General features: G+C 39.4%; 1 protein-coding gene across 1 annotated transcript in view; it reads left to right on the top strand.

Moving 5' to 3' along the window:
- map3k5 (mitogen-activated protein kinase kinase kinase 5) overlaps positions 1 to 23812 on the top strand; it is an 89352-nt gene that overhangs the window by 29797 nt on the left and 35743 nt on the right. Inside the window, exons 4-12 of the mRNA XM_085383382.1 lie at positions 1137 to 1330; positions 5139 to 5307; positions 7403 to 7509; positions 16888 to 17058; positions 19478 to 19590; positions 21001 to 21160; positions 22362 to 22515; positions 22648 to 22755; positions 23357 to 23409. Coding sequence (XP_085239508.1) covers positions 1137 to 1330; positions 5139 to 5307; positions 7403 to 7509; positions 16888 to 17058; positions 19478 to 19590; positions 21001 to 21160; positions 22362 to 22515; positions 22648 to 22755; positions 23357 to 23409 — 1229 coding nt within the window. The remainder of the gene's footprint in view (positions 1 to 1136; positions 1331 to 5138; positions 5308 to 7402; positions 7510 to 16887; positions 17059 to 19477; positions 19591 to 21000; positions 21161 to 22361; positions 22516 to 22647; positions 22756 to 23356; positions 23410 to 23812) is intronic.

Here is a 23812-nt window from a genome sequence, read left to right on the forward strand (position 1 = left end):
GACTTCAGCTGCTGCTGCTGCTCGATTTTTCTTGTGCACTAGGCTGCTTGAGCGAGTGACATTTGAAAATGAGGTGCTGTAAGTGTTTGTGGTTATAAGACAGCACCTCCTAATGAAGCTGTTGCATATCTCACCTTCCTCTGCTGCCTGTTTAGACTAGTTCACTGAAGACAGTGCTACATAAACACTATTGTGTGAATAGGGAGATCGGAGATTAAGGTTCATGTAATTACCCGAAACCATTTCAAATAGGGGAAATTACTGCAGACTTCCCCCCCAGGCAATCTGCTTCCTCCCTATACAATGTAATGTTTCATTGCACAGGTCACTGAAATCATCCGGAAGTTGAGTTTATTGAACAATTTCGATACGTTAGTTTTTAAATGAAGCTATATATTCAGATAGATAGTAAACCTCATTTACTATCTTTTTTGTACACTTTAGTAAAGCTAAGGTTTGAGACTTTAGCGCCCAGCTCCTATTTTGCATAAATGCGACAAAACGGATAGAAAGAACAAAGTTGAAGATGGTTTTATTGTTTATTATTTATTATTACAGTTTATGCAAAGATGTTATAATAAACATTAAAAATCTGATGCTGTATCTACACATAGTTTAGTATAAATTTAACATTATAGTCTGTAAATGTTACAAATATAGTTGCATACATATAGTTTCATATAATGGCAGCACAGTGGTTAGCATTGTTGCCTCACAGCAAGAAGGTTTTGGGTTGAATCCAGGGTCTACCCCTACCTCCTTCTCCATGGCATCTGGGATAAGCTCAAGCATCCCCCGTTCCCATGACCCTGAATTGGATAAGGAGAAGAAAATGGATTGATTTATAGTTTCATATATTGTCATAAAGCTACTAAGCCTAACTTATCGAAATAGATGTTTGTTTGCAGAAACTTTACCTTGAGTGCTCACATCAGTCTTTTAAATTGGTGAAAAGTAAATTAAAAGTAAATTATAGATATAATTTAAAAGACTACTGAGTATGGTTTATGATTTAAAAAAAAAAAAACAATACACATATTTTGGGCAAATATTACAATTTCATACAAAAAGAAATTTCACAGATGTTTAAATGTGCTGATATCTGATATCCAGAACTTTGTTTCCTCTCTTAACAGACATGCTCAGCTAACTACACCTTCATCCCGTACATGGTGACACCTCAGAATAAGGTGTACTGCTGTGAGGGCAGCCTGATGAAGGGCCTGACCGAGCTGATGCAGCCCAGCTTCGAGATGCTGCTGGGTCCCATCTGCATGCCTCTGCTGGACCGCTTCATCCAGCTCCTCAAAGTGTCGCAAGCCAACTCCCAGTAAGTATATTTTGCTTATTTATATCCGCTTTATATCTGACAGCTGTAATAGAAATATAAACTGTATTAAGTGAAATTAAACTTCCTATTGAGGCAATCCAGATATTTCAGCAATAATAGCGTACAAGCGGGGATGCTAAACAATAGAAACACCCGGGTTATGACGTCAGTAATGCTCTACAAAGGACTAATGATAAAAGCTAGATTTTCCTGCACAGCAAACACAGAAATACTGTGATAGCTGTGTTAGGCCTAGTTAAGACATTGCTTATGACCTAAAAATGCAGCTTCTGAAAGTACTGCACTGGTGCCGACTGGGACAAGTTTGCTACTCCTTTGGTGCAAACTCAGGTGCAAACAAGCGTGCAATAGCCGATTTGTTTGCACCTGAGTTTGCAAAATCGACTGCCTGTCATTTTGAAATATTGTTGGGGGGTTTTTGTGTGTCAGTGCATGACTGTGGTGCAGCAGTGGTGTGGTAGGGGGCAATAACCTGTTTTGTTTTGTTTTTTTTCATTATTTATGAGCCGTAAAAACGAGCAACACAAAGATAAAACTCTTGTTCCAGAAAGGTTGCACCAGCCATGGTGGATTCTCATAAAATATATGTCCAAAAATATAACATGACATAAAATAGTATCAGTACTTTTACAAAGATTTGACACGCGTTTTGACTTTTGAACAGACTCTTTGGTCCATAGTTTTCTATGCATGCTTGCTTTAACCCTTAACGAATGAGTCTGTTTTCCATGGAATATAAATCTTCTGCTACATGTCCAGCCGCTGAGCTGTCCTTGGAGGATTACGTTTTAGCCAGTTTCTTGTTATGACCTTTTTACATGTACTGGTCAAAACTTTGAACACATATATTCCCTCGCTTCGTATCATGCCACTGGGCATTTATACAGATTTTATTATGCTGAAATGGGTAACATATACTATATTAATTTACATATTTGGCACCGTCGGTTCTTCATGAAAAGATTCTCGATGTCTCTTCCAGGTCTCTCAACTACACCACATTTATGCAGTATAAACAATAATTACATCATTAAAACAACTTTTAGAGGAAAATGCAGGTGAAATTGCAGTGTCAGTACTAACAGCCTGCTTATTTGCACAATATGGCAGATATTGTGGCAGATTTTACACAGAATTGTTACAGAGTAATTTGTCTGTTGTTACAGTATACAGAAATTAATCTATAATTTGCAAATTGGACAGTAGTTTAATCTAAGATTAACAACAAGAGCTTTGCTAGAAGTGACATTAACAGCATGCTGTGTGGAATAACAATCTGAAGTTAGCTGTTAGGACATGTTTCATCAGAGTGTGCACAGTTTTTCAGCTAGGCTAAATGCAATACAGCAAATATAGTTTCTGCTTTAGCTTTAGCTATTTCTGTATTTACTTTGCTTCCTGTAACAATTTTCCTTTTTGTTTTTGTAAAAATTCAAAGTTTCTGTTTTGTAAACTCTACACATTGAAACAGAAGAGATTTGAACCTTAATGCATTTTGGCTTTGCTGAGACAAATAGTCTTAGTGAACGTATTGAGAGCTTTATATTTAGGTTGTCTAGTGTTACTAAATGAAGGACATACTGACAGTACAGCAATGGGTTTGAGAAAAAGGAAGCAAAAGAGAAAGAAAATCTATTTAAAGCTCCTGACAAGATGATCCTCTGAAAGCACTGTAAGATCACTATTGTTTATCACAGAGTCATAATATGCATGGGAAATGCCCACAATATGACTCTGTGATATGTTTTCATAATGGTAAGCAGTGCCCAAATGATTGCTTCATTACATAAATTACATTATACTGCATGCAACTTAAGGTGAACATTCACAAATAGGAAGGAGCTGTTGTAGCATTACCATTTTTAGCATTTTAACATTATGTTTATATTTGAGCAGCTCTGTTAGAAGTTTTTCAACACACCAGGCATTTATTTTATTATCCCACTCATCCTATTTTTACTTGTTCTAATTGTTTTTGTGCGTGGATCCTTCAGCCTTACTTACGTGGTAATTTACATTTTGAAACCAGAGAAGAAGAAAAAAACACATTTGTTTGGCTCAGTTGCTGGGGTAATATTTTAGGCCTTCTTGCCAATAGGCGATACAGCAGCCAGTCATTTCTAGTCCATCTCCAGGAATAGTGACTCAGGTTTTACAGGCAGAAAAGAAAATCATGTAGATTGATGAAGGCTGTGTCTCCTGGAGATAGGCATAAAGGAAAGTATGAAGATCCTACAGTTGTAATTCAGTGTTTGCACTATATTGTTTTTGGTGTATATTGAAGTCGAGACCATGTTTTGAAGTCTCAAGAAGACAGATAAGCTTACTGAATTACAAGAGCCGTCTCACATGAAGCAAATATATGTATTTATGTCTTTAAAATTGCTCCTTCCAGCAAGGACACACCCAACTGATCATCTGCAGCAGATCATAATATGCGAATACATGATTTGTTATTCATATTTTATGAAAAACAACCTAAACAGGAAAATATTAGCCGGCCTGTTCATATTAAACACATTTACTATTTAATAACAGAGCTTGTATTGGGTTATTATTTATGCTTTAATCACTCCCTGCAAGCAGGGTTGACCCCCAGGATTGGCTCGGGGTTATAGCAGCAAATCCTTGTCACTGCATGGGGCTTTTCAAAATTGTGTATAAGGCTTAATTATGTGAATAGAGAGTGTAGACTGTGTCATTATTTGGCATTTAGGTCTTAATATTATCATTTTAAGCTAGAGTACACTACGTTCAGCATACAAGAGGCTGGGGAGTGACAATAATCTGCATCAGTCTTTTGAGTTTTAATGCCAGTACACATGGTTTTTCCACAATCAAAATGAGACGATTATGAGAAGGTTATCCTTTGCAAACTGCTGATTAAACAGCCAAAGAAATTCAGCATTAAAAAAGACACAATTTGCAACTGGAAAATACTAATTAACTGAATTTAGATGGTCCAAATTCACAGGATTTCTGAAGGTTTTCAGTTTTGCGGTTTTAAAGGTGAAAATCTAAAAGATCCCACAGACAGGCTTTTGCTAACCCATATGGAAAAGGTAAATATAAATCTTATAAAGTTTGTATCTGTCTTGTGTGAAACTTGTATGAAAAGCATACAAGAGTGAAAACATATATAAGATCCTTTGAAAAATTCTATAAATGAAACTTGTATGTTTTGGATACTTATTAAAACAATATATGAAAGTAATGAGAAAGTGGCCACTTTCATGAGTAAATCATTTAAGCCTTATATGATTCACTATATGAAGTAGGCCACATCTTATGCAAGTCTTTTATACGTTTTTACTATTTCGTTTCCATATGGGAAGCACCTGAACCGCCTCACGTATTTTAATATTCTTTTGCTCATCCCTTAGTGTTTTTTCAAGAACAACTAAGAGCTTAAGAATATGGTTGCTGGTAGTAATTCTGCTTTAAGCTAATTAACTGTCTTAATTGTCTGCTCTGCTTTTAAATCCATCAAACTAATATCTGAAGTTATCAGGTTTATTGGTCCCTTCATCTGTCAGTGAATAATTTATGACTTATATGAGATGAAAATAGCTCGTGTCTCACTGGGGAATGATCTGAAATTATGCAAAACAGTGTGAGAATGCAGGGAAAGAAGTAAGTCCAATTGTGTTAGAGTTGAAGGAGCAGATCCTAAAGTATGCAAAACATTTTTTTGCTAAATTTTTGTATTGCTATTTGTCGATCATATACATGCAAGCCAATCTTCTCCTTCTATAAATGCATGTTTGTTTGTATTCGTGTCTTCCAGCCAGTATTTCCGTGAGACGATTCTGAATGAGATCCGTAGAGCCCGGGAGCTTTACACTGGCTTGGAACTGGCTGCAGAGCTGAGCCGAATCCAGCAGCGGCTGGACAACGTGGAGTGCCTTTCAGTTGATGTCGTCATCAATTTGCTGCTTACGTACAGGGACATCCAGGTACATCTGTCGGGTGTGGACTTCCTGAACACCGACATATTGCTGTCATTTGTCAAATTATGTGTATTGCCTTTGGGTATTTGAACCAGAGGGGCTGTGGTTCAGTGGTCCTTGTTTATCATGTACTGGGTCTTGGTGCACCCCCCCTCCCTTTTTGTTCCATGTCTGAAATGAGTTATTTCAGCTTCTCCTCCTTTAGGCCACTTTTATTCTCATTGGCTGCCCCTCATAAACACACAGTGCAAGCCAAAGCTGTGTGCCTGAGATAAGGACTTCAGTTATCTTTAATCTGAACATCCATCTGTGCTACAATATCAAAAATCATAAAAAAAAAATATTCATGATAGGCCGATTTTGATAAGGCAGCAGTCTTAAAAATAAACTTTGGCTATGTATTTGTTTAGTTTCAGTTAAATGATTTATTATTCTATGTAACAATCTCAAAAATACTGAAAAATACCCGTCACATTTCCTGGACAGGTTCCTAGGAAAGTTGATGTCTTGTTTTCTTTGGAACAAACATTCAAAAGTACAAAATGTTCAGTTCAGCCAGAACCAGTATAGTCACGAGAAGGTTGTTATTTTCAATTTGCCGTAATCTTTGCTGGCATGGCTCTGTTTTGGGACTTCCCTTCATCGTGCATACTTGGAATGCAAAGGGCAAGGAGAGCAACAGCAAGACTTCAGAGCAGAGCAGGTGTCAGTGACAACAATCCCTAACACTGATTAGGCAGGAAACAGCATGAAATGAGAGGCTGTGGTGGAGATGGCTCACACTGCTGCTTGTCGAAACTGTAACTGTGGGCGGGCTAAACAGCTTAAATGGCACGCCCTATATGAGATTAGAGAATTGCATATTGCAAAATGTACAGCTGAACCATCAGCTGATTTTCCTTGGCAGCGTCTAAGCATGACCTCATGGCAGTGAATACTAAGCTAGATTTTTCAACTACAATAAACTGGAAAAAATGAGCAAATGCCTACAGATAACAATTAACTTCAATTGACTTTTTAATGTATTGATTTATTAATTGCTACTACATTTTCTGATAACCAATTTCCTAAAATTTGTGATTGTAATTATGTTATAAAATTACCAAAAATGGGAACAAATAGTTACTATTTAATACTAACAAAACAAAAACTCAACGTGGTAATTTCACCACGCCTTTACTTTGAAAAGGGCATGCCAAAAAGTTTCTCCATAAACGTTCAGGCATTTAGCTAATCACCCACAACCTTATCAAGTTTAAACCAGCTGTCAACTCCGATGCACTGAATGTGCGTGCTGATGTCCCTGACCTTGAAAAAGAAACTACTGTACACATCTGCTGTACAAATTTAAGCAAGGTTACTGAATCAGCTTCAATCTATCTCCACCATCCCTTTACCAGTGCCACTTTCTCAAAGCGGGGCCATTTGCAGACTGCCTGTAGAGTGCTCTAGGCGAAGCGTTTGGTCTGTTCGTCTTAAACGCTCTGCTCTTTCTCCTTTTTAGTCTCCGCATTGCCATGGCTTTCTCTGTCCAGATCGTCCCACTCACCATAGGCAGTGCACAGTCTAATGAATCATTAATTAGAACAATAAGCATTGAGGATGTGCTGAATTATTCAAAGTGCTTTGGCTTTGGTGACTACAAGAAACAAAAATCTGATGAAGAGGCAGCTCAATTATTGAAGTGCTTTTTGTGATACACAGACAGTTGAGTCTCAGAAATAATAAATAAAAGGACATCAGAAACTCTCCCTTGAGGATCAAAGCAGCAAGTAAATACACTGATGAGTCAGAGTGTGTGTTTGGAGGGCACTGGAACCGAGGTACATGGGCACTAGTCCCACAGTGCTCAGCAGTGACCGGTGGTGTTCCTACAAGATCGTATTTAACTTGCTCCTTACACTGACTTTGGTGCACTTAATGTTATCTTCTGTGACTTCTGAAAGCCTTTCTGCCAGGTAGCGCTGAAGGCAAATGTCTTCCTCCTTTCTTTTTCTTTTCCTTAACTTGCAAAGCTGTGACATCACAAGAGTGTCATTGATGTCAGATACACCAGTGACAGGAGGAACAGCTCAATAGCCGATCTTTTCTTACCTTCTAGGATTATGAGTCCATCGTGAAGCTGGTAGAGACTCTGGAGAAGCTTCCGACCTTTGACCCCATGGCTCATCCACATGTGAAGTTCCACTACGCGTTTGCTCTGAATCGGTAAGGCAACAAGCATACGTGTCATAGAGATCCACAGTGTAAACCTGTACCACCAACCTGCATAGAATAGAATAGAATAAAATTCAATTTTATTGTCATTGCACATGTCACAGGTACAAGGCAACGAAATGCAGATGCATCCATCCAGAAGTGCTTTAGCCATGATATAGATATATTACAAATATATATTAGCAATAATATAGATATGCAAGTATATTACAGAAATGGGTCTATTATGGTATGTTATAATGTACACGGTATGAAGGTACGTTATGAATATGCTATAACTATAAGTATGTACAGACTATGAACAGGATATAAATATGAAATAAAAAACTATACAGAAATATGAGATATGCAGGTTATAAACAGTTGTAGAATTAAAATTTATTGCATTGTACAGAATGATTATTTACACAGAACTATACAGTAGTGCAGTTAAGATAAGCGAGATATGTGGATAATTTCTACAGAGGCTATATAAAGTGTTAGTGGTTGTGGGTGGTTGTTCAGTCCATGTTATTATTGTGTGTATGAGGGTACAGTTGTCCAGTGTGTGTTTGTGTGTAGGTGGTTGTGGGTGTTTGTATCTCCAGTCCATGTGTCTAATGTGAGTCAGATGTCAGGAGGCAGAGTTCAGGAGTCTGACAGCTGTGGGGAAGAAGCTGTTCCAGTACCTGGTGGTCTTAGTCCGGAGGCTCCTGTAGCGCCTCCCAGAGGGCAGGAGGGTGAAGAGTCCATGTGATGGGTGACTGGGGTCTTTGGTGATTTTCCCAGCCCTTTTCAGACACCACTTCCTGTAGATGTCCTTTATGGCAGGAAGTGGTGCTCCGGCGATGTGTTGGGCAGTTTTCACAACCCTCTGCAACGCCTTCCGGTCCGAGGCAGAGCAGTTCCCGTACCAGACTGTTATACAGTTGGTCAGGATGCTCTCGATGGTGCAGCGATAGAAGTTCACCAGGATGTCTGAGGACAGGTGGTTCTTCCTCAGAGTCCTCAAGAAGAAGAGGCTCTGGTGAGCCTTCTTGACCAGCTTGGAGCAGTTGGTCGTCCAGATGAGATCCTCGGAGATGTGGACTCCCAGGAACTTGAAGCTGCTCACACGCTCCACAGCCGTCCCCTTAATGTGGATGGGTGGATGTGGGTCAGCATTCCTCCTGTAGTCCACGATGAGCTCCTTGGTCTTCTCGGTGTTAAGCAGCAGGTTGTTTGTGTCGCACCACTCAGCCAGACGATCCACCTCCTCCCTGTAGGCGGCCTCATCGTTGTCACTGATGAGGCCAATCACCGTGGTGTTGTTGTTGTTGTCCAGGTGTGAGAGGACAGAGTGCAGTGCGATGGAGACTGCATCCTCTGTGCTCCTGTTCTGACGGTATGCAAATTGGTGGGGGTCCAGGGTGGGGGGGAGACAGGATTTGAAGCGTGCTAGGACCAGTCGCTCTAAGCACTTTGTGACGATGGGGGTGAGGGCTACTGGGCGGTAGTCATTGAGGCAAGATGGGTTGGAGTTTTTGGGTATCGGAACGATGGAGGTGGATTTGAAGCAGGCCGGTACCACAGCGTGGGCCAAGGACAGGTTGAATATGTCTGTCAGCACTCCTGCAAGCTCCCCAGAACACGCTCTGAGAACACGCCCGGGGATGCCATCAGGACCTGCAGCCTTGTGGACATTGATCCTGCTCAGCACCGCTCCTACATCGGTGGGGGAGAGAGTCAGAGGTTGGTGGTCTGGCGTCATGTCTGCTTTGGTTGTAGTTGTTGGGTTCCCTCGCTCAAAATGAGCATAAAAGTTGTTGAGCTGGTTGAGGAAGGAGACATCAGAGGATACAGGGGAGGGTTTGGTGGTCCTGTAGTCTGTAATGGTCTGGAGTCCTTGCCACATGCGTCGGGGGTTGGAGTTGGAGAAGTGTTCTTTAGCCATAGTCGCAAGGCTAAAACAGGTTTTCTGAAAGTCCACTGAGCCAAAGCTGACCCCACAGAAACCTTTCCTGCAGAAACCCTGCAGCATGCACACATTTTCAGTTTGACAGATAAAAACTTTAATGAAAAATGTTACAGTAGGAGCTTTTTAGTGTGTGTTTTTGTTTTTTGCGACCCTTGACATTTGAGTAATGTGTCTTCTCCACAGTGTCGCTGGTATTGTGTTCACCTTTTAAATCTGTCACTGTGGGGAAAAGTAGTCCTGGGGACACTTACCGTAGCAGGAGCTAACACTGTATATTCAGCATATCCCTGTTTTCTGTACTCGTGTTGCTATGTTTGCCTGTTCTGTTGGATATAAACCTTAAAAGCTTTTCTGCCTGTCATCCCTCTCGCTCACTGCATCACATAATTTGGCAGTTTGATAGGGTCACAACTGTGTAAGATATGGACATGAAACTTTCGTTACGCAGTTCACATGAGAATGATGGTCAGGCTCCAACAGACTGTGGTGTGACCCACGAGTACTGAATAAGGGACATCAAATAGAGGGAAGGCGCTGGCCTTTATATATTTCAAGTTATTTATTTATCAGTCTTTGACTTTCTCCCACCTCATGAAATCTTTGGTGAGATGCTTCACACAGATGTTGTCATAGAGATGGGCAATTTTGCCACGCTGAAAGGCTTTCATTTAAATTACATAAAACTAGATGCTTTATTGATGCATGAAGAGTAAACTAAGATATCACTAAGTTATCAGAATGTGAAACTAAAGAATATTTAACCGTATCAAAAAGATTTTGTTAAATTTTGAAGAGAAGCAATGACATACACTTAAACACACCTGCTTTTTCTTTAAGTACCTTTCACAAAACACACCCAGGTTTCCTGGAATAAAAACTTTTAAACACAGTGAAGCAAATGCACTCTTTTCCTTTGTCCTAGTCTTTTCTCTAAGTATCATAAGGGCTGCCACAGAGTATTTTTCATGGTGTTCAGGGTTTTCTTTAAATATATTCTAGCGGTTTCATTTATCTTGCGTTAGCAGAGCAGTATTGAAATCCTAAATGTATGTCTCTAAGCAGCTGTGACATTATCGGTGCGCGTCTAGCTACAGTACTCGTCTCAGGAAGAGACAGATGTACAAAACAGGAGGTTTTGGCTGCTTGTTTCTCACCAGCTGCTTTTCTTGTAAACTTCCTGCGGTTTTCATGGTGTGACTGCCTCAAACAGCAATAAAGCATGCTGTTCTTTAATTTGGCAGCAAATGGAAAATGTTTCTGTAGGGTGCCAAGATGCCCGTGTGTTCGCTGTTAGTAGCTGCTCCATTCCCACTATATGATATTGCATTTGCGAGCTCGAGGCGGCATACCGAGACATTTTGTCAGACCAATTCACTGAATGAGCGGTAATGATGGAAAACTCTGTGTCTTTGGTGAGGTTGAGTTGTATCCTCCAGTGTTAGAGCAGGTCGACATGAGCAGAGGGTAGGAGGGCATTTATGTCAGTTCACCTATTCAGCAAGTAAACCATTGCATAAATACAATAGCTGTTCCAGGAGATTGTTATGCCACAGGTGGTGTAACTGTGTTGTTGTCTGATTTGTTCTTGTTGGTGGGAGGGAGAAATAGATTTTGAGTGCACTAAAGGTGGTAAATAGGTCATATCTTCTTTTTGAGACTTTTGGAGCCAGTAATTATATTTTTAACTTTACTGTACTTTATTTTACTGTATGCATTTAGTAGCAACTTTAAAGACAAATAAATAGAAAAAAACGAATAAATTACCATGTATTATTATAAAACTGACCTGCCAAACAGTATAAAAAGCACCACATATCCCCACATACAAGCTGCAACATGCAGCTTGTATGTTTATGCAATTGGAATCCAATGATATGATACGCATTATTTTAAAATGCACCAAGTTGCATAATGAGTATTTTTAATTTGGATACTTTAATATTCAAATTACTTTTTTTTTTTTTGGGAGGGGGGGGGACCACTGAATAACTGCTAATAAAGTAATATCAAATGTGGTAATGACATAGGGATTCTGCTACACAGCTCACAGGTAAAATATAGGTAAGATACACTGTAAAAGAAAATACAAATATACCCAAAAAAGCAAAAAACAACAGGGACTCTAAATTCAAACAGGGAGGCAGGGAAAATGAGGGAAAGATTCACAAATACCATGACTTAAAAAAAAGGACGGGACTATTTATACACATCAGAGAAACAGAAACAGCAGAGTGGACAAGACACAGGTGTAGACAGTCATGACGACGAGATGGGGGAGGAAATGAAATTCACCTAACTATCAAAGTAAAACCAGGAATGACAAGAGAACCCAAGTGAACACAGAGATGCAAAAACCTGCACAAAAACATAGTAGAGAAGGGACTCAACGGTGGCGAGAACACTAAGCCCGAAACAAAAACACAAATATTAAACTGTTGATTACAGTAAGGGAAAACATGGAGGAAATTGCACACAAATACAAACTCCATAAAAACAAAACTAGAACTTTAATACAAGAACTAAAGCATCTGGAAACTAGAAAGCAGGAATCAGAATCATCCTAACTGTTGTGTAATTATTGTTCTCACGATACCAAAAGCTAAAACTAACACTAAAAATTCATAAAAACAAAACTAAAACTAAACATAAAAACACAAACACAGCATATCACATATCTGGAAGCACACACCTGCATTATTCTGTTTCATTGGTATCCCCTGTAAGATTTCTGGGAATAATTTTACACACCATAAAGGCTAGGCGTGATTTTTGCACCGTTGTGCTGAAGTGCCAAATATTTGATTTGCATGATCAGACAAAAGCAGATCTCTCCGTTTTAGAATTTATGTTTTCCACACAATCGTTAGCACTCATCCCTGAAGCCTCTGTGCATTTGAGCATGCCCATAGATGTTCTAGCTATTGCCTCTATTGCTAAAAAGAACACTAGCAGCTCTATGTTATGTATTTATAATCACGCAGAAGTAGAATTATATCCTTGGAAATGCAATCTCTTCTTTTAAGCCTGTTTCAAAGCTTTTATTCAAATTACTCATAAACTGCCTTCGGATAATAGTTTGTAGAAGGTGGCACCATAGAATAGTAAAGTCAAATAATCTACTCTGTTCTGAGTGTGAAACTGAATGAATTCCTTCACTGAGATGCAGTCGTATAAATCATTACCTTCAATGAGCTCTGAGTAAGCAGCATGCAGCCCACACCATGCCTTGAGATTATCAATATTTAGCCTTAATAGGCACTTAATCATTGATCTAAAGTAGGTGCTCTGCTTCTAAATGAATCTGGTGGGTTGAAGGGGCTTCCGCCTCAGGCTTCAGCTCTGCTTGGAGGCCTGCTGTGCAGGTCTTACTGCTAAGAGCCTGATGAGATCGAGGAAAAAAAATCCCCATTTCCAAATATCCATCAGCACTCTGAAGAAAAGAAAGAGGGAAGCGGAGAGATGCATTCGAAGAGCAGATCTTGTTTCCCTCGTTGCTCTTCCCCCTGGGCAGTCTCCATGGTAATAGCTGTCAGCTCATATGTTTTATTTAACCTTCACGCCCTGGAGAGAAGCCACGTTATGTTAATAAGGAGGGTTTTTTTCATGACTGTCACACATTTTGTCTGTGTGAAACTCTGCAGGATATCACCTCTCATTTCTTCTCCCAAGTCTGTGTTTTGGACACAATCTGTTATCTTTTCCGATTAATAAATACTGTTTGTCCTATCCATACTTTAGCTGTTATTTACATAAAATAAAATGTGTGCAACACCAATTGTAATCTCAAAATGTTGTTTTTTATAGACGCTCCAAACAATTTACTGACCTGAGGACAGCAGCATTTATCTCCTTCGTTCAAAACTGCTGAAAAGCTTTGCTAAAAAAGAAATCCCTTTTTTGATTTCACAATACTAAAGCAAAGGTTGGTCTAGGTGCAAGGGGGGTGCCTTGGGAAATCAGAAAAATTCAATCAGAAATAAATAAACCAACTGGGGATAGATCTCTGGGGATAGGCCACAATATGGTTTCACACTGACACACTGAAATCAGTAAATTACTTTACATGTGTGAAACGGTGTATCACTTTGTCTTTTGTTTGAATATCACATTAAAAAGTAAAGTAAAAACACTGTGAGGAAAGCTATACATTTTTAAACTTATTGTATTGTTTAGCATTCATAATTAGAACATTTTACATTTTCTGTGATGCATTCAGGAGGACAGGCCACCGCTCCTCCCACCTTCAGTCAAGCACCTAACCACAAGCTTCCTGGTCTCTATTTGTGATCCAACTTCTGTTGACCAATCGTGTTTGAACAGGCTTTATTTCCCTGCAGGTAAACAGTCTGTGTGGAAGGGGGGGAAAAAACATAATAAGGAATGCATTTGCAGAGAGAAGTCGTGTGGAAACCATTATGTGATCACAGTTCAGTATTTTATTTTATTTATGTTTGCTTTTTTAAAATGTATTTAATTGCTTCTTTTAAAGTGGCTTCACAGTGTAATGGTGTAAACGTTCAACTAATATGCAAAAACTCCCTGGTTTCAGACCAGGAGTGGACACAAATCCTGAGAGGCACGTCTCAGAAAATCATCCATCAAGCCAGAGTCGTAGAATTAATGGAATGACTTACTCCAGGGCTGTAGTTTAAGCTAGCTTTGCTTTAACGACGAAAAATTTCGCACGACAGTATTATTTACCCATCTAGATTGAAATTACATGTAGCTGTACATACTTTGATGGCTTTCATCCTGGCAGCAGTTTAGGATGAGTCACTCTCTACAAGACTGAACTGTCACTGAACTGGAGCTCTGTCGCCACTTTCAGGGATTTAAATAAAGGCAGAATATGAACCACAAGTCCCCAAAATTCAGATTTATCTTTGAATCTTCGTTTTTCCCTCCACGGATAGATGATCCAAATAGTCTTGGCCTGAGACAAGTGAAAAAAACAACACTTTTGTCCTGCAATACTCTCATTCTTTCCGGTCATAGTGGATTAATGTTTGCCTGCCAGGGAAGTGATTCAGTCACGTGACTGAAAACTATGGTTTGCAGTTCTTTACATTAAAAGAAACGACACTGTACAAGGTGTTCCTCTAGTAAATGACGAAGATGAATCTGGCGACCTTCTTCCATTGCTCTGTAGTCTAGGTCTGATGCTCACGTTGCCATTTTTGGTGCTTTCGGTGGTGGACGGCAGTCAACGCGGGTCCCGTGACTGATCTGCCGCTTTGCAGCCCTATACACAGCAAACTGCAATGCCCTGTGTATTCGGACAACTTTCTGTCAGAATCAGCTTTAAATTCGCTCAAATGCTTACGCTTACCCATTTTTTTCTGCTTCTAACACATCAGTTCTGCGGACAAAATGTTCACTTCCTTCCTAATGTATCCCACCCACTAACATGTGCATTGATGAAGAGATAATCAGTGTTATTAACGTACCTGTCAGTGGTCATAATATTATGTCTGGTAACTAAAGTAAGTTTGACATTTGTGGTTTAAATGTCGGTTTAGAAAAAGATAATGGATTTGAAAACTCAACATGTACCTGTAGCAACTGTTTCTATAGGAAACAGTTGGTATATTAAACATAATTCATGTAGCTAATAAATCAAGACAACTGAGATGACAGTCAGATTTATAATTCAGTCTATCTTCCTATTTGCATTCCTGTTACTATGAAGCAGCAGCGTTAAACATGTCTTCTGTTGACACCCGGTGAAAAAGTTAACATCCATGTAATGTAAGCAATTACCAACTGAAGAGGTTATCACTCGTTCTTTAATACCATAATAGATTCCTTTTTCTCTCTTTGTTATTTTCCAGTTCGACTGCTCGTTAGAGAGTCTCAAATTATTTCCTCGCAGGTCAGTTATAACTGATCATTTAGTCCCTCATTGAACACCTGTGGTGCAATTGGAACTTCACAGTGCTAAATAAAATTGGGCATTCTCTTAATGAACCCAGTCACCTCTGTAATTTAAGGTCCTGGTGGCGTCCTCTGTGCCTGGTATTAGTGTCCAATAACAATACCTTTGCAGCTGTTCCCTTGCTACTCACACGCAAAACACACATATTTATCTGCTCCACACACCTACACCGCATGCACATGCATGCTGCTGGTGATGCTCATTTTAATGCAATCTGTTCAAACCAGTTATTTATTTATACACTTGAGAATATACATGGTCATTTGGCCATTTCTTTGAGTCTCATTAGCTTTTAAGTATGCAGTAAAACTATAAGTCATTATTCATGTTCTAGAAATTGTATTTTAAATGCCATCATGTACCATTTTAATGTTTACCCTTTAGGCTTTGAAAATACATTAACTCTTGGTGTGATTATGTAAGACAGTTGTTCAACAATAGTGATTCAAAGGGGAGCGTACAGTACAAGTTAAATGCAGGTTTGTAATGGATTTAATGCATATATGAGATGTGATATGCATAGAAATAATCTCATCTTTGTAGCTCACGTCTGCTTGAAGCAAGGAAAAAGTAGCACAGCCTGCCGGTCTAAAGAGTTAAGCATGGGCAAAATTGCATTCTTTGTAATGCCCAGTAGGGGGTAACACCATCTGGTTGTAAATTGAAAACAGATTTAATAGAAATGATCCTGTTTCTCACTTGTTTTGTGACCTCAATGACCACAGTTTATGATCTCATCTGCTGGTTTTAAGTTTGCTCCAACACAGCACAACATTTATTTTGTTCGTTATTTTTTCCATTTGGAGTAAAATAAATATTAAATCAGGGTGTCTACCACATGCCTGATAAGTCAAATCTCCCTGGAACTGTAGCACGGCTGACCTGGATTGTGTGTAAAGCATGATACAAAAAATATTAACATTTATAAATGCAAAAATATGAAATATATTTTAACTAGCTGCATCAGTTCTGATTGTCTGGTTGCAGAAAGTCTGGTTGCAGTGGAGAATGTAATTTTCTATTACTGTCTGTGAGATGCAAAGGTGCTTTCAGGCTAAATGAGCAAATATAATCTCTCCAGAAACTTCTGGGTGTGATTGCAAATGGGTGTGCCCATAAAACCTTCAAGTGGAGGTGTACAGGAGCCACCCTTACCAGATACCATTGAGCCTAGACACCTTGCTGACGAAAAGAAGTACTTTCCCTTTCGGGCTTTGACCACAAGCAGAATTTAAACAAAAAGGAAGATACATTTTCACTCAGAACAAGTAATTAACTTCTGAGTGTTTTGAAAGTTTGGTAAGGGACTGGGATAAGGAGCTTACTGATATAGTGAATTTATGGACACTGGTATAAAAGTCCCCTTTAAGATTAATAAGTGTTAATAATAACAAACCTAAATCCACTGATATCTCTAGATATGCTCAAAGCTGTTTTGGGGGGTTAGTTATTAACTTGTTACATGCCTTTTTGTGTTTTTTCCTGTGTGTGGTTATAGAAGGAACCTTCCGGGCGACAGGCAGAAAGCCCTGGACATCATGCTGCCCCTGGTGGAAGGCGAGGAGCAGGTAGCGAGTGACATGTACTGCCTGGTGGGACGTATCTATAAGGACACGTTCCTGGAGTCAGACTTTACCAACACACAGAGCAGAGACAACGGCGCACTCTGGTAAGAGAGCAGGCAGGATGTCAGTGTGCATGTGACATTTCTGCTAAGCCAAACACATTCTGAGTCACCAAAAATTACCATTTCTAAGGGCAGGGTGCATGGGAAGTACAGTGACTCACTAGATCACACCATTAAGAGTTTATCATGAATGGTGTCAGTCAATGCAGGATTTCATAATGGCTCTCATCATGAAGGTAAAACCCTTTGCTGGTAATGAGTCTGTGAATAAACCACAGCCACGTAGTGTGCAAAATTCTTTGAGATTGCACAACAACACCTCATAGCAACATAAGAACAATACCATTAAAATCCAGACTACAGGGATCATGGATAACATACCAAGATGGCTGAAATGTAAAATTAGCAAACATTAGCAGTGACAATAGTTTGAGCTGCTAAATGTTTTGTGCATGTTAAGCTGAGCTGCCTTTTCTGCTGCTGGTAGCAACAGGAAGTGGTGAGCTAGCATTTATTTAAGAAAAAAAAAACCCATTGTGAATATAAATATTGGTACAGGTTAAGATTAATGGCATCATGATTCAGGAAAGTGTCCTAGTTGTCTAATATCTCTGTAGAACCACAAACCCTTGCTATTTGAAGACTCTGCATCACTTCCACACTGCCTAGTGTGACCAAAAATAGCTGAAACTTTTCAGTTCAATAAAGTTAAACTGGTTTGGGTAACATCAGACTGTTGTAGCTTTATATTAGAACAATAAAATCAGAAATAAAAGACATTAAGTTCAGCGGCATTGGCACAAAAACTGCTGCCACGCTGAATCTTTCTTGTGTCTCGTCTTTTATCCTTGGGAAACCACTTTAGGGATGATTTGCCATCTCTCAAGAAGTCTCATATTTTTAAACTGTGTTTCAATAAGTCAAGTATAATATAGTCTTGTATGTCCTATATTAATCCTAACTAGAAGCAGTATTTGTTTGAGTGAATTTTAGTGACAATTTATACTTGGCTAGTTTCCCCTTCATGGCTGTCTTCATTTTTACATCTGGACAACTTTGATTGCAGCTGCTGTTCAAAAGTTTCTCCGTACAATTTTTATCCTGGATTTCAAATATCAGGCTGACCTGATTTTAATAGCGAGGATCTATTATGGTCCAGTTAGCAGCTGTCATCAGTGTAAGGCAAGTGTATGGGCAGTGCATCAGGTCAGAGGATGTATGCGTACGTCTTATGAGATGTATGCACATCGTTTCTTCAAAATTCATGGCAGTCGTAAGTTTATCCTCCAGTGTCCAGCTGTCAGAGTAAACTATGGAGGCATCCAACAGTGACCTTTCAGCACTCTTCATGTTGTTGTGTGCCATTCACTCCACACTGAGGAGGAGGTTTTGCCTCCCACCCAGCTCATCAAATTTACCCCTTGTAAAGTCGTCTTTCTCCCCAAAATGGAAACCGAGTTTCAGTATTAACACAGTGGAGGAGACCCAACGTGCATCAAAGATGGATCACAGCAAGTGGTAAGAACAGGGCTTCACTAAATGATCTGTCATCAACCTTCATCAGGACTTCCAGGGAGAAAAGAGGAGTTAAAATCAGCTTTTTGTGGGTGGAGTCAGAAATCCTTTTGGTTGCACTTTTACATTAAAGGTTTCTGTGTCTTCTTACAGTTTGGCATCTAATAAAGAGATTAGTGTGAGTAAATTAACATTCTGGTGTTTACGTTTTCTAATTAACATTTTTTGGAGCCTGACAACTTGCAGGGACCTTTTGGATATGATCGAGTTGGATATTTGCTACCCAAAAACTAGCTAAGTCAGCTTGACACTAATGAGTAAGCACAAAGAAAGATGCATTTGCAGGGTTTCCAGCAGCTTGTTGAAACTGAACTCTCAAATTTGCCATCTCCTATGAAAGTGCTGTGTGAGCTCTTTGATTCTCTGTAAGCCCTCGAATCACCACACTGCAGCTGCTTACCTGCAGGGGCTGAGAGGAATTACTTGTTCACTTTTTGCTGTGATGCGAGTGCACCAAGGCTAACATTAGCTGACGGAAGTCGGCTTATTGAGAACACAAGGCGGCTGATTGTCTTTATCTGGAAATTGCTTTTTAAGATTTCATATCTTTGTTGACTGCTTAGATAATCAAGCTCCCATCTGGCTGTTATTTCCAATTCCGTGTCACAACTTGGCACAGGCCTCTAATAACGCTCGCACCCCTCCCCTCCGCAGAACAGATTGCTCATTAAATAAATGAAATTTCTTGTTTTGTGGGGGTTCTCACAGTTGCTGTTTGATGTTCTGTGGCCCCCAACTCAATATGGCTGTAATTATTTTTTTCTATCTTGAAAAAGCCGGGGGAGTCCTGGGAAGCCATCCATTATCTCAGGGATGCTTGGGATTTGGAATGACGCATTTCTTGGAAGAAAACTGTTTATGTGAATCATTCTTCTTCTCTTTTCAGGTTTAAAAAGGGGTTTGAGTCAGAGCCAACACTACACTCTGGTATCAACTATGCTGTTCTTCTGCTGGCAGCTGGACACCAGTTTGACACGTCGTTCGAGCTCCGCAAAGTGGGTGAGTGGACCCTGGTTACTTTGGTCTGTGTCCTAAATATGCAGCTTTTCATTTTATTACACTAAGCCTGCTGACTAACCACTGAGTAATCAAACTCTAATCAGTCTAATCAGTCCTTTGTCTGTAATTTACACGATAATTGTTATCCTAACGTGGAAATAGGGGTCAGTTAAAGCTGCACAAATAAATAACTTATATGAATGGAAATGAAAATTGCGTCACCCACAGAGAAACAATTCCCCTCACAGCTAAAGTGCAGTTTAGCATCTTTCAGCTCATTGCGTTTGTTCTAACTTGGTGTCAAATGAACTACCTTTGCTATGGCAGCAGCTGTTTTTAATGGAAAACCTCTAATAAACTCACATATGCTTCTAACTCAACGCCAAACAACAACTGTACAAAGTCTAGAGGAACCGAGGGCAGCAAATCTTTGGAGTTAGCTGGAACCAGAACAAATGCAGAGGAAGTGAAAATTGGATTCATTTAATTCACCCAAGTGGCAAGAGACACGGCTCCAAATGAGAGATAATTTTGTTATGTGTTTGCTGAGTGTGTTAATAGTGTTTGCTAACACATTCAGCGTGTCAGCTGTTGACACAGTGGATGGTGATAATCTTTAACAGATTTTTTGACCACAAAAGTGGATGTAACTCCAAAATTCACTTTCCTGTTAGCTTCATTTTAGTTCAACAAGGCAAGAGGGAGATATATGCTGCTAATTGTTCCTTACACAGCCACTAACTGTGTATGCCTGTCATTTGGTGCAGAGTAGAGTGTGCCGAGTCATTTATTAGAGGGGTTTTTTGACAGAAAGTGACTTCCTGCAGGTGAATGCTATTAGGATAAGGTTGGAATGCCAAATATGAACCAGGGGAGTAAAGTTATGGGTTGGAAAACTTTGTTAAATAAAGTTATTTTTAAACCTTGTTATTATTATGCATATTTCAATAAAGCAAAATCAAATAATGTATAGTTGTTTCCTTTTTTAGTCAGGCAGGCGTGTAGCTGAGCTTTTGCCCACACTTTTTTTCCCTCTGAAGTCTGAGGCTCAGAGGAACTCCGGAATCTGGGAATTAGAGTTGGCTTTTCTGGGAATTGGCCCGCAGCTCTCTAAATTAACCCAACCCTCCATCCCTTTATGCATCCCTGGGGTTATCTCATAAGATCCCCACTGTCTCTCCAAATGGCAGATTTCTGCAGCAGGCTGTGCAAAACATGTAGCTGCTGCTTATCTTAGCAGTTCTAATAAAAATAATAATATAGCTAGGCTGCTGTAGTGCGAGTTGTGGCACACCCAAGTACAGCATGGTCTTTCTTTGGCTTTCTTGTTAACTGGCATGTCTGCCTATGGTCCACATGGAAATGGAACAAAATATTTCACCAGCATTAAATTGTTTGTCTTGTTTGCAGGAGTTAAGCTGAGTAGCCTGCTGGGTAAAAAAGGCAGCCTGGACAAGTTGCAGAGTTACTGGGATGTGGGCTTCTTCCTGGGTGCCAGCATCCTGGCCAGTGACAGCACCCTGGTCATCCAGGCTTCTGAGAAACTCTTCAAGCTTAAAGCCCCTATATGGTGAGAACACAATCCGTTCAAATTAGCATGCTAAAAAATGCATTTTAGACCACTTCCATCACCAACTGTGACTCTCTGTTTGTCATATGAAGTCTGCTCTGCTTCCCTTTGAAACTAAAGCAGCCATCTGTGGCCACTGGCAAACATTTGGTGTATTTGAAGAACAAAGAAAAAAGTCACCAAAAAAAGCCACTTTGCTCATTTGAACAGTATCTCTGTCTTTACATTTTAGATTTGAAGGATATAAAAGCCTGGTGTCGTAATTTTTTGTGAATTGTCAAAAGTGTGGTACAACGTTTCTCCAAAGATAAAACTGAGAACTGATATTTTTTTACACTTTTAATAGCGCATATTCGTCTTTAGGTCCCCAAGCTAGCCTGCAAGTCTAGATGTGTTTTAAAGAAAGATGCCACATGACAATATCCCGTTCACGCCATCGTAACATAATGCCTTCACGGTGGTGGAACATAGTTGTAATTGCCCGCAAGGCATGTGGTAATTTCAGACTTCACACAGATTTTATGATACTTTATGTACAACATGTGGAGGAAAATAATAAAAACGTTTCTTTTTTTTCTACAGTGCATGAAACCCAGCTGTTTTGTGTTTGTTTTAGTGCTCTGAAAACCATCACACCAAAATCAGGCTCCAGCATAGAAACGCAGTCATATCTTAAAGTGTTTATTTGTTAGCAATTTTCCTTAAACAACGCTAAAGTTATCTACCAGTAAGGTATTCTCTTTTCTCCGTCTTCATATCACATGTTTTTGTAATTCTACAGTCACACTGTGGAAAACATTGGTTGGAAACTGCGGCGTGAAATTAATGCAACCCTGTCCAATGAACTTGTAATCTTGTTACCTTTAAAAATGTTGCTTTGAAGACCAGGGGACTGCTGTCCGAGTCAGAATGGAACTTTAAAAATGTTGATAAAGCATTAATAAGATGAAGTCAGTCTACAGGAAATTACATTGCAACCATTTGGTAACCAACTTGAATCAAGTCCCCTATTACAAAGAGATGTTTCACAGACAAGTTGTGGCCGTCGGCACAGATTGACTCAGACTGAGTGCAATAAGCTGACAGTTTGTCAGCATTTATATATTAGATGGCAACTATTTGCAAAGCAGCCATAAAGACATATACCACAGCAGTAAAGTTGTTTATTCCTGTTATCTGGTAATACTTCTGTTGCTTCCAGGTATTTGCGGTCATTGGTGGAGACCATCTTGATCTTTCAGCACTTCAACAAGCCCAGCGTAGAGCAGCCCTCCTACAAACAGGAGCTGGTGGACTTTTGGATGGACTTCCTGGTGGAGGCGACCAAAAAAGATGTCTCCTCTGTTCGATTTCCTGTAAGAAACACAGATTAACATGAAATAATACATCTGAGTTTTTGTTAAAATGTGGAAACAAAAAAAAAAAATGCAATGCAAGCTCAGAAAATTAAAGGTTTAAAATGTGCAATGCATATATGTCTTGTCCAGGTGTTGATTTTGGAGCCAACTAAAGTGTACCAGCCTTCATATTTGTCCATAAACAAAGACGTGGATGACAACACAGTGTCAATCTGGCACGTTGCTCCTGATGACAAGGTGCGTGTCCCACTGCAGTAAAATTATTTAAAGAATATATTTGCTGCATAATACTGAGTATAGGTTTATGTACTGTATATATGTATTTTGCTTGCTTTTAATAGGAATATGGGTAACAGAAAGAAAAAACTCTCATTGCAACCATAGAAAAATAAAACAAAATCCTACGCTGGTGCACCTCAACAGTCTGTGCTGGTTTCATCACTCTGTTTTATGTTAGCAAACATACTGATGCTTCCACTGGTTACAGTAAATGATGAACTACAGATAATGTCACATAAGGCGACAGATGTTAACGAAACAGGAAAGCTGAGATCGTGATCATGTCTCTTCTAGATCTGGGGAGATGCTGTGTTGTGATAATGGACTGTCGCTTCCTGTAATGAAGCTTTATGCCTCTGTCTTCTCGATTGTTTTCATATGTTATTGCTCATTATTCCCAGCTTACACGTCAATGTAAATGGTTGCTCGCCAGGGAAGTCGTGCTAGTAAACGAACTAAATAAGCGCCAATGATATAATCCAGTGGACTGATTCTTATGATAATGCTCGCAATAATGTTTAGTTAACGATTTATCCTGTTGATTTGACTTGTCCTGCAGAACAAGGGGATCCATGAGTGGAACTTCAGCGCCACATCTGTACGAGGTGTCAGGTCAGTGCCTGCAGTCTCTGCAAAGCCTTGTTAAAAGTGATCGCTTAGTGGACTTTAAGCTGACTGCAAGCAGAAACTACTATGAAAAGGCTAAAAGGATCATTAGAGAAAGTAACATTTGTTTCTAGTTCAAGTTTCAAGTTTTATTTGTCATATAGAGGTAACAATGTTACATCATTACAGGCTACGAAATTCTTAGGTTCAGAGCCCGCTCAATATTGCACGTAGGAAAAAAGCAAAATTACACATAAGGTGACACTAATTAAAAATAAACTATATAAATAAAGAAAATATATGTAATTTTTTTTTTAAAAGAGTAGGATAAATAAATACAGATTACTACAAATACTGCAGTGCCTGTAGTGCAGAGGTAATGGTATATACATGTACAGTGTATACAGTG

Source organism: Rhamphochromis longiceps, linkage group LG15 (genome assembly GCF_057381845.1).
Source record: "Rhamphochromis longiceps isolate RC_006_pf linkage group LG15, R_longiceps_female_GT1.1, whole genome shotgun sequence".
Lineage (NCBI taxonomy): Eukaryota > Metazoa > Chordata > Actinopteri > Cichliformes > Cichlidae > Rhamphochromis > Rhamphochromis longiceps.